General features: G+C 35.6%; 1 protein-coding gene across 1 annotated transcript; it reads left to right on the top strand.

The window, feature by feature from the left end:
- The first annotated feature begins 4150 nt into the window (after positions 1–4150).
- LOC130800655 (NADPH:quinone oxidoreductase) lies at positions 4151–10296 on the top strand. Its single transcript, XM_057664222.1, has 3 exons — positions 4151–4591; positions 4679–4870; positions 9826–10296. Exons 1-3 carry the CDS (start codon positions 4498–4500, stop codon positions 10128–10130), a joined length of 591 nt encoding a protein of 196 aa, XP_057520205.1. The 5' UTR covers positions 4151–4497; the 3' UTR covers positions 10131–10296.
- The last annotated feature ends 1375 nt before the right edge of the window (positions 10297–11671 follow it).

The following is an 11671-nucleotide window of genomic DNA, read 5'->3' as shown; positions in this document are numbered from 1 at the left end:
CTATTAGAGATAATTTTCCTGGTTTTTATGCTAGTATGAATCAGATATATAATATTAGGCAATCAATAAGGAGAGAAGAGATGGAGGGTAGGACTCCCCTTCAACACTGTCTTCATATGGCCACAGAACTTAATTACGTGGTCTGGACAGACTTGGATAACGAAGGGCAATTGAGCAGACTATTAATTACAAATTCTACCTCTATCCAAATGATACGTACGTGGCCATATGTTGTGCTGATAGATACAACGTACAAAACGAACAAACAAAAGTGGCCACCATGTGAAGTGATCGGAATGACGCCAACCAATCACAACTTCTTGGTTGCGTTTTGTTTGATGCGAGATGAGGCGGTTGTGTCGTATTCGTGGGTGCTGCAGGGATTGAGAGATATTTTTGGCACTGCTCAGACTCCTAGCGTCATTGTAACCGATCGAGACGAAGGTTTATCTGCAGCTATTCGTGACGTCTTCCCAGGTAAAAAGGCTTTGTTGATTCATTATTGTGGTTATATCTAATGATTATGTCTTAATTACGTTCAATGTTTTGTTTAATGTAGATGTGCGGCATTTGTTATGCATTTGGCATATTGCCAACGACGTTGAGAACATGGTGGACAAGTTGTGCGGCGACAAGAAAAATCAACAAGGGCATGTATTCAAGAAAAGTAGATGGAACCCCTTGGTTGAAAGTTCTACAATCGGGGAGTTTGATCAGAGATGGCAAGCGATCGTCAGTACGTGGTCGGTTAGGAACAAAAAGGTCGTTCGGTATTTGACTGGAACTTGGATTCCACTTAGAGAGAAATTTGTGCGTGCGTGGACGAATGATTGTTTCCACTTGGGTAATCAGACTACCAGTAGAGTTGAAAGCCAACACTCGTCTTTCAAGTATTACCTTGATAGCGGTAATAGCTCATTCGATACCCTGTTCAAAAGGGCTCACGCACAGATTACAAATCAGCAAGCTAGGATCCGACATTCATTAATGGAAATCATTTTGTTTAACTTTTAATGAACGAAGATTCATCCCCACTCCCACCCATCCATGAACGTTAGAAACAAGCAGCTGACAATTTCACAAAACATCTTGACACACATTTCAATACGAGGATTATGCTATGGAATAATCTACGCGGGCCGCGACCACGACCAACTAATAACACCGCTGACGATGTTGTAAATTTAGATACTCTATAGAATTTATACACGACATTCATTAAAAGTTGTATATAATGCATAGTTATACTACTGTGTATACCAACGACATTCATTGACGAAAATAAATGCAATCATTAATGTAAAATAGTTTTAGTACAGACTATGCAGGGTCATGCCCTTTAAAAATTTGCCATTCTTTAAATAAATCTCTACAATCATTAAGGTATATTTCTAACGCATGTCGTTGACGGGGTTCAAATCCGCCAGCTAAGCAGGTAGTCTTGCCACTGGAGCGAATCGACTGGGCCATTCATTCAGGAACTGAAAACACAAAAGGATAACGAGAGTTAATAATTCATAAAAGAAAAAATGAAAAAAAAAAATAAAACTCATGTATTCAGATCTGCTCTGAGAAGGACCAGGACTGGAAGTCGGCCCTTCGTCCGGGGTTATGAACGGGTGCAAGCACACTCTGAACCATTCAACATAATTAGGTTCAGCCTCTGAAGGAACGGAAGCCCGACGAAGTCCCTGCTCAACAAGGCGGGCACTATAGGGGAACCTACTCCATGCCTCCAAATATACAGCAGAAGAAGGAAAGGTCACAGAGTAGGTACCGTGTGCCGGTCGGAGAGCCTTGGCTGGTCTCATAGGAGCGGTAGGAATAGCCTGCACGAACCCAATCTGTCGCAATGTCTGCTCCGGCAAATACACCTCCACAACATCAAAGCACGTGATACCCCCGATGACGGTGGTGCGTGGGTGATCATTCAGCAACGCACCAGGAGCAGAATTGTAGGGAGTCCATTCCACCTGCATACAAGCCAATTTAACAAAAAAAAAAAAATACTGTAAATTAAAAAACACATGCATGAAAAAATGTAATGTACAATACCTGAGTCTCCGTCATTGAGTCAAGAACCTTGCGGCAGTCCCTCAACCTGTCCACCTCACGACATGGTTTCTTCGGTGTCCACATCTCCGCCCTAGTCATGTTTGGCACATCTTCTCGGCGAGGATGAGGGCGGAAAGCGGGAAAGTACTCATAGATCCATGTCTGGAGCAATGTGAGGCATCCCGCAATGGTCTTGCAACCAGCCCTAGATGCCATTCCGAGCTGCCTGTACAAGAACGCTAAGGTCACCACACCCCAGGCCACAACCTACTGATCATCGTTCACGGCAAGTATCGGGTGAGGTCGCATGCCAATTATGGTCTTATCCGCTAGTAAGGTAGAGCCGATGATAGCCATGTAGTACGCTGTCGTCTGGGTATCCATGGCCTGCGACCTATGACACAGCCGCATCAGTTCAGCAACGCTTACGCAGCCGCTGGTGAATGCACCTTTACGCCGAAGCTCATACATAGGCTCCCCGAACAGATTGGTGATACCAACCTGCCACTCCGCCTCCGAAGGCTCAGCCGGCAGATAACCTTCAATAGAAATGCCCAATATGCATTGCACGTCGTGCAACATAATCGTCATTTCCCCCCATGGCATGTGGAAGGTGTTCGTATCCGGCTGCCACCTCTCCATGAACGCCGATATCAAAGCACAGTCGATGTGCTGGTGCATAATGTCCGGTAGTCGGCCGAGGGAAGTGGCAGGTAGAACATCGTTCAGCGCATCGGACATATCATCAGTCGGATGATGGACTCCACCGGCCTCTTCCTAATACGGCAATCCAGAATCGGAGGCGTACGCTCGGAGCCATCATAAATAAGTTTAGCTATGTGCCCGCCATAGCTAGGGATCAGTCGCGTATCTGTCGGCCCCTCGGGCTGGGGTGATGTCACTAACCAGTTCGTGTTAGTGGACTGTGAGGGCCTGCTCTCCCGTGGCGGCTCATTATCGAATAAACTATGTCCTGCGCGCTCAGATGCGGCAGAAGAACTCGGCAGAACATCATCAGCATCATTGTCATCATCACTATAAACCCCCCAACTACTCTGGAGGCTGTCAGCCTGGTCATCAAAATGAGTACGCACTTGGTTCAGCGTACTCGACCTTTGGGCCTCACTGTGTCTGGCAGTCTCTTCCTGCCTAGCCCTCTTAGCAGAACCCGTTACCCCCCTCTCATGCGGGTCCCCTCTGAATAAGGTAGGCCTAGAACTATTACCTCTCAACAATTGTCTAAAAAAACCCTTTCCTTTTCCTTGATTACCAGCCATTTTCTACAATTTTTTACAGTTTCATTAAATATTAAAAATAATAATATTTCTAAACAAAATAATAATCAAAAATTTAAAATGGAAAAAAAAAAACAAAAAAAACCAAATAATAAATTAATAATTCAAACATAAATAATAATTTAACAACAATATATAAAACTTACTAAAAAAAATTATTAAATAAACATTACAACATACAAATTTACATTAATAATTTATAAAACAAAACATAAACATATATTTAATAATAAAAAAATAACAATCACAATAATAATAATCAAATTAATAATAATAACATTAACAACAATTATAACAATAACAATAATAACATACTTCAAAATTTATAATAATTATTCCAAAACATACGAAAAAATAAAAAAAAATAAAAAAAAATTATTTATGAATCGCCCAGAATTGGGCGACTGGACCCGGGCTCCAGTCGCCCAAATCAGGGCGATTCATTTTTTTTTAAATTTCAATAAATTAAATTATTAATAACTATTATATTAAAAACAATATATAAAACTTCTTAAAAAAAAATAGACATTACAACATACAAATTTACATTAATAATTTATAAAACAAAACATAAACATATATTTAATAATAAAAAAAATAACAATCACAATAATAATAATAAAATAATAATAATAACATTAACAACAATTATAACAATAACAATAATAACATACTTTAAAATTTATAATAATTATTCCAAAATATACGGAAAAAAATTATAATGAATTGCCCAGATCTGGGCGATTCATAATTTTTTTTTTTTTTTTTTTTTGCAACTAATTAAATTAAAAATAACTTATCTCGATTAATAATTTGCGGATTGAAATTTTTGCTCAGCTTTTGTAAATTGGTTTTTAGTTGTGGTGAGAATAATTTTAGTGGGAGTGTGGTATATATAGAAAATTTTATGTTCAATGGAAAAATCATAATTTTTTAAAAATTAAAAGGCAAATTGGTAATTTACTAAGGGTGGCGAATTGGGTAAAGTTTTGCTGCCTGTTGCCTGGCCCTCATCAATCGCTGTTTCTTTGACATTTCCACCCAGAATAAAGCTGCAATTATTGAAACTGAAACCAAACATTCACTCATTTCCCGCTCGCAGAAGCTATTTCTCTCTCTATCTTTTCTCTGCAGTAGATAGATTACCATGGCTGCACCAGCTTTGAAACCAGTTATCAATGTGGCCGCCATTTGTGGCTCCCTTCGCAAGGCTTCCTATAACAGAGGCCTTCTTCGAGCAGGTTTCTTCTCTTTCCCTCTCCTCTCTTTTAAACAACTGAAATATGACTTCGTTTGATTTCAATCATGGAATTTTTTTTTTGAATCAGCGATGAAGGTATGCTCGGAATCCATCGAAGGCATGAAAATTGAGTACATCGATATTTCGCCATTACCGATGATTAACACCGATCTTGAGGTTGATGGCACTTACCCTCCAGTTGTTGAAGATTTTCGTCAAAGAATTCTCGAAGCTGATTGTATTCTCTTCGCTTCTCCCGAGTATAATTACTCTGTTGCAAGTATGACTTTTCAACCACCTTTTGTTTTCCTTTACGTCAATTTATTATAACTTATTTGTGTTTCAATTTTAAACGGTGAGTGTGTAATGCTCTAGCCAGAAAACATACCCACATTGAAGTTTATTGGTTCTTTAAAGTCCTTTTATATATATATATATATATATATATATATATATATATATATATATATATATATATATATATATATATATATATATATATATATATATTATTAGAAGTGTGTAAACTGGAAAGGAAGAATTTATAAGATGAATCAAATTTTGGGACTTGATCCTATTCTTAATTTTTTTATTCGAAGTTAACCCTAGGTGGGATTGATTTAAGATCGTCTAAATTCTGCATCAATCATGTTAAAATTGAAAGAAAATAACGGTGTGGGAGTATTGTTTTGGTAGAACTTTTATTATACTAATTTTTATATCGAAGCCGTGAAGGTATTTTAGCTGCCAAAGTGTTGTTACATGTTAAAAATGTTCCTTATTCCATGGGGTATTTATCCAAGAATGTTGGCCATATGGGGTGTGCTTTGGTAAAGGTTGTTATATTGAAATAATTTGCTGAACCTTATTTAAGCTTTGCAATTTCTGCAATTGATCCTTGTCTTTTAATTTGTATACTGTCCAAATAAGTGCTTAGTGCTGTCGACTGTTTGTGAGGAATTACTTTATCTTAAGGAAAATAGAGATAGTTCAATTAGTATACAAGAAAAGAACCTACTCATATGGAAAGTCTTGTTTTGTATGTACTTTGTTCTTTCTCAATGATTCTTGATAGTTATGTCACTTTAGCCTGTCTGTTTCGTTCTTTTACTCATCTTTTTTCCTTCTTTCTTGAAAATTAATTCAAACAAGTTGACAACAGCTAATGGATGGCGATAATGGTCCAATGATTTGAAATCTCAATATCTCAACTTTCTAGTAATATCTTGATAATGGTCAAGTTAGTTAATAGCCCATTTACTAGAGCTGGTGATTAATATGAATCGGTCAAAGGTAAGTTATGAGGAAGTCAGAATTGCGTGAATTATTTAGCTGCCACCGTGGTGATGAGCTTCTTCGCTTATGCATACGATCCAGTTGTTTTATTGCTCTTTTCTTCTCAAACGTAAGATTTTTCCTTAGCTATCTAATAATTTTGACTAAACGAGGCTTTGGACGGACTCTTTTGATAAGTTTTTGATGTGCCTTGTTTTTGAAGAACGTGTTTCCATCTAGATTTACCACCTTTAATCCAATTCGAAATTGGCCGAAAATTGTTCCGAACTTAGTGGCTCACTGAACCATCCTTTTAGGTTACTCAACTAGTTATTCGGGCTTTAGTAGAAGATATTTGGTTGAGGAGCATTGAACTCCACAATGATGTTCAAAAACTGTTTATTTGGCTCTATACAAACAATATTATATATTTGGCAAGTTTCCTTCACAATCTCTACAATCGAGAAAAGAAATTTCTCAATCTCTTGGAAACGAAACTGAACTGCCTGTTTGCAATGTAGCCTGTCTCACGAACAATCTTGTTTAATAAAAATCAATTCAGTAACTCAAAGCTCGGTTGTGTTAGTAGATTCCTTTAACTTTTTTCTATACTATGCAACTTTTGAAGAGAATAATTTCTCCTAATAACTTAATATCCTAAATAGAATGTGTTTTCCTAAAAATTAAAATCCTACTTAATCTAAGCAAGTACGTAGACTCGCAGTCCTAATGTTTTATTTGGTCTATACTACTATACACACCATGCACTGAGTATTCATATAAGACCAACGAGTTGTTATTTGCATCCTATCACGTCTTTTCCGCAATGTATTTGTTTACAGATGCTTTTGTTGGCCAATTCAGTGGTATGAGCTGCCAAATTGTTGGCTTTTGCTCCATTTCTTTTGCTTCTAAAACATATGCTTGATGCTACTGCCAATCTCAAATCACTACTTTGCTAACCTTGCGTCCAATTGTGTTCCCAACCTTGATACCATTCCCTTGTGATCTTTTTAAGCAGCTTACAACCTTTTTCTCCTTGCATATGATCAATTAGCTTGGGCCAAAGATCACCCTTTTCAATCTACCTACGTTCAGTTCATCCACTCCTTTAGAAGAATCGTTTTCTTAATTCTAGACAATTTAAAATGAGAAAGATCATTAATTACTGTCGTTAGTGCACTACGTGGACCTTGCATCCTTACCTTGTATGCATTTTGGTACCTTACTTGCTCATGATTTGCGAAGGACTTCATTGGTAGACACGATCTTCAATTTAACATTTGTACTAGCATGCTTGAATTGTACCCACACGAGTTCAGTTATGCTCACCTAAACTGCCACATTTACCGTACAATTTCTCGTATTCTTCATCTCTAGTTTCAAACTTGTTCCTCCTCAACAATGCAACATGTTGCTTCACCTTTGGTGGAGGTATATTTTAGGAGGAGGTAGTGGCATTAGATCCCTCTTGACAACCTTATCATAGATATTGTACACGTTGGTGTACCCATTGCTTTGCTCTTCAGAACATCACAGTTAATTTCATCCTTGTTCAAGCAAAGAGACCATAATCAAGCATATATTTGCGCCTTGAGCATAATGTTACCTCTTTTGTATGATCAATCAAGTATTGCTTATAATCAAGACTTTGCTAATGCAATTAATTCGACTCCCACCATTAATTATTAATTCACATATCTCATTCTTCACTTGACACTTGGTCTGAATATGTTCTTACGTTGATTTGCACCTTCTCTTAGTGAAAAGTGTCTTTTATTTCATGAAAACTATAAAAGTGTCTTTTATTTCATCACAGATAGAGTTGCTCTTGAGAGTCCTCATTAGCATCCGCATGAAAAGTCTTTTATTTCATGAGAACTATAAAATCTACAAGAACCACAGCTGATTTGTGCCATTCTATCATATAAAAGGGGTAAAGGGGTATATTAGGTATTTCACTATTAGTTAGTTAGTATAGGAAAAGGGAATTTAGTATAAATATTAAATAAGGAGTCTTAAAGTAGAGAAACATATCAGAATATTTTGTAAACACATTTAGGTTGAGCTCTTAACTCATTCTTGGGAGTTTACAAGCCTTTCAAATGCTTGTATTCTATAATTGTAGTTTTCGAATCACAATGATACAACTCTTTTACATTTCTATACTATACAGTGTCATGGATTATCAATGAACAGTTTAAGTCAATTACACATTACCTCCAACTCGAGGCAATTTTTTCAGTTCCTCTCATTCATTGTGGGTCAACACTTGCATTAGAGGTGATCATGGGCGGCCTGGCCCAACCCGGCCCGAAAAAGTGAGGGTTTGGGTGCCAAAATATGGCCCGATGGTCGGGTTTGGGTAGAAAATAAGTGGCCCGATTTTTTTTGGGACGGGTTTGAGATTTGGTGTTTGGCCCGCGGCCCGGCCCGGCCCGACCCAAAACGTGTGTGTTCATGATTTGCATTTTAAATTTGTTTTATATTATGTATAATATGTAACAATTGTATTTGATTATTTCAATTATTTGTAATTTGTGTTTTAATTTATGTATAATATGCAACAATTGTATTTGTAGTTTTGTGAATTTCTTTGTCTTTTTTGGTTTTATTTATTTTAGTTTTATATTTTTATTTTTTTGGTTATTTACAAATCACGGTGATTGATTAGAAATTATTAAATAAAAAAATGAGAGTTTTTAATTTAAAGCATTATTGATGAGTGCTTTAAGTTATAGTGAAATAATCATGGTTATCTTAAAATTAATTTAAAATAAAAAAATAGAGAAATTGTTTGGTACAACACTGCAAACAGCAGGAGGGAGGCAGTGACCATGAGTTTGTCATTTATATTGGCTGCTTCAATCTCTTTAGATTTTCAATACTTCATAATAGTACCTTTTAGATTGGATAAATAAATTTTACATAAAAAATTAAAAATTATAAAGTTATTTAAATTTTACATAATATATATAAATAATATATAACATAGGCCCGCAAGCCCGCATAGTACGGGTTTGGACAAGAACTTTTTGGCCCGCACTTCGGCCCGGCCCGGTGTTTGATCACCTCTAACTTGCATGATCATCCGTGATGGTTGTTAAGACTGTATTTTCTGTCGCTAACTCATTATGACAGCTTTTAGATGCTTACTTTGATAATGACCACAATCATGACATTCTTTGGTGGAACTATCCTCTCTAGAGTATTGATAGCATGAGCTAAAGGTTTAGGAATCTGAAGTTCTGAAAAATCACACTATTAACTGAAATAACACTGTTGGTAGAAATATTTGTCCTTTTCATATTCCGCTCCTTAAGTTTCATTGCCAATAATCCATGTTCGAACGGAAATCAAGTCTCCCTAACTGCATTGCTGAACTCCTAATACCCAGCAATAGGCGAGCTAAGTTCTTGCCAGCTTCTTCATGAACATTACATTATATGTCTAGCTTCTCAAACTCCCTTAACCGTCTCATCTTAACAAAATGTATGGGATTGTAGTCCACAAAGGTGTACTTACCTCTCAATTTCAGTTTCCACACTACCCAAGTGATAATCTCGAGTTTACCTACTAATATCCAAAATCCAGTCCAAACTCTGCAAGAATTTACGAGAAGCGAGCTCGTGTTCTTTACTATTTACTATTTAGTAGTGGTTTTAAAGATCATTTCAAGAGATTCTTCCGTTAACTTTCAGATGTTACCAAACTTAAAGCATATAGAGGGTTGTAAAAAAGGGGACAGTGAAAGTTTTACGCTCTAAAAAATTGGCAAGTTATCATTATCTTGCTGAGTTATCTCTTCCCTCCTAGTTTATTTTTACTGCTAACTTCTGAACTTTCTGACCTAGGAGTAAATTTTTACAACATTGTTTTCATGGGTATTATCCATGTCTTGCGTACAGAAGTTTCCATTGTTGATGCTAAAAATTTGCTGTACTTTTACTCTTATTGTAGCACCTTTAAAGAATGCAATAGATTGGGCATCAAGACCACCAAATGTTTGGGCAGACAAGGCTGCTGCAATGTTAAGTGCTGGAGGAGGTTTTGGTGGTGGCCGAGCTCAATATCATCTGCGTCAAATTGGAGTGTTTCTTGATCTTCATTTCATCAACAAACCCGAGTTTTTCTTGAAAGCATTTGAACCTCCAACCAAATTCGATAGTGAAGGTAACTTGATTGATGCAGATGCCGAAGAAAGGATAAAGAAAGTTTTGTTATCTTTGCAGGCCTTCACCTTACGCCTCAAAGAGAAATGCTGATTGTTAAAGATATCCTCTTGAAGGAAATCATTGTGCATTTTACATGGAAGTAATGTGGATAATATTGGATGTATTATGGTTCTCTTCATTTAACTGAACACATTTGGACTTGGATGTTGTGTGTTATATTATCAAAATAAATTCAGTTGATGCTTTGTCAGTGTTACTTTGTTTCTCAAGAGTTGTAATTATCTTTTGAATATAAGTTCTCTCTTTAAGTATAATTTTGAGTGCTTTGAATTTTCATACTATTTGAAAATCGAGAAGTATAGAACTAATAGTCCTATTAGTTATCTTTCACTCTATTTTAAAAAAATAGCTTTTTTCTTTCAACATTTAGGGCAATTAGCTTATAGCTTTAGCTTTGTTATATGGCATATAAATTTTAGCTTGTCAATCAGTTATAAAATTTAGTTGGGTTTGGTTTCTTACTAAGGTGTTTGGTAAAAAGTTATCTTTTAGGAGTTGCTGGAATGGGAGTACAATGGGGTAAAAACTAGAAGAGTGAAAATTTTAGAATTTATCATATTATTCCCAATTAGAGGATAAATATTTTACACTAATTTGCCCATAGGTAAAATTTTTTCTTTTCAAAATTGACTTGCACATTTAATTTCCTTTTTTCCTTTTTATTTTTTTTAGTTTATTCAATCAAATTGACCCTAAAATCTCAAATAATAAGATATAAAAGATTTTCAAATCAAACTAAAAAAATTAGAACCAAATCAAAGAAATTGAAAGGATATAGAAAATATAAAAAATCAAAAGAGTAAATTGAAGAACAATGTGATGGTTGGAGGTTTTAATGATTGTGAAGGAGAGAGGAAAGAGAGACCTAAAAATGATTGTTAGTTGGAGATAAATGATTGAGTAGAAAAACAGAAGAAAGATATAGTTAAAAATGATAAAGAAGAGATAGAAAGGAAATATGCCAAATCATGTATTTTTGATGCCCTAAGATATATTTCTCTCTTTTACTATTCCCTAACAATATTTTTGGAGATCCAGGCAACCCCTTAAAACTAGTTATTCAAGTAGTTATAAGTAGGGGTGATAGTTTGGATTACGGTTTGGTTTTCTACCCAAACCAAATCAAACCAAATTTTATTCGGTTTTAATTTATGAGTCCAAAGTCAAACCGAATTTGTATAAAACCGAAAACCACCGAATTATTAGAAGTGAAAACCGAATTAAGACACAAGAAAACAAAATTTCAATATTGAATTTACGAAGAGCATCTGTATCTATCATACTTCATTTACATAGAGAAGAGCTAAAAATATGAAACAAAAATTAAAAACCCTTATAATCTGCTTAAATTTCTTAAAAATCTTAATTTATTTATATATCTACTTTCAAAAACCATAAGTTTCTTACAAACCCTAATTTATTTACATATCTGCAATCAATCTAAAAATTATAATGCAATTTAATGATTTTCCAGTAGTCTCCATTGTTCATCCTCAACTTTTCCAATTGCCGTCGATCGAAAAATTCTTCAAAAATAGAAAACAAAAAAATTTTGCATAGTGTTCATCGTT

Source organism: Amaranthus tricolor, chromosome 15 (genome assembly GCF_026212465.1).
Source record: "Amaranthus tricolor cultivar Red isolate AtriRed21 chromosome 15, ASM2621246v1, whole genome shotgun sequence".
In the NCBI taxonomy this organism is placed as follows: Eukaryota; Viridiplantae; Streptophyta; class Magnoliopsida; order Caryophyllales; family Amaranthaceae; genus Amaranthus; species Amaranthus tricolor.
The sequence above is the reverse complement of the archived record's forward strand: the minus strand, read 5'-3'. Positions and strand labels throughout refer to the sequence as shown.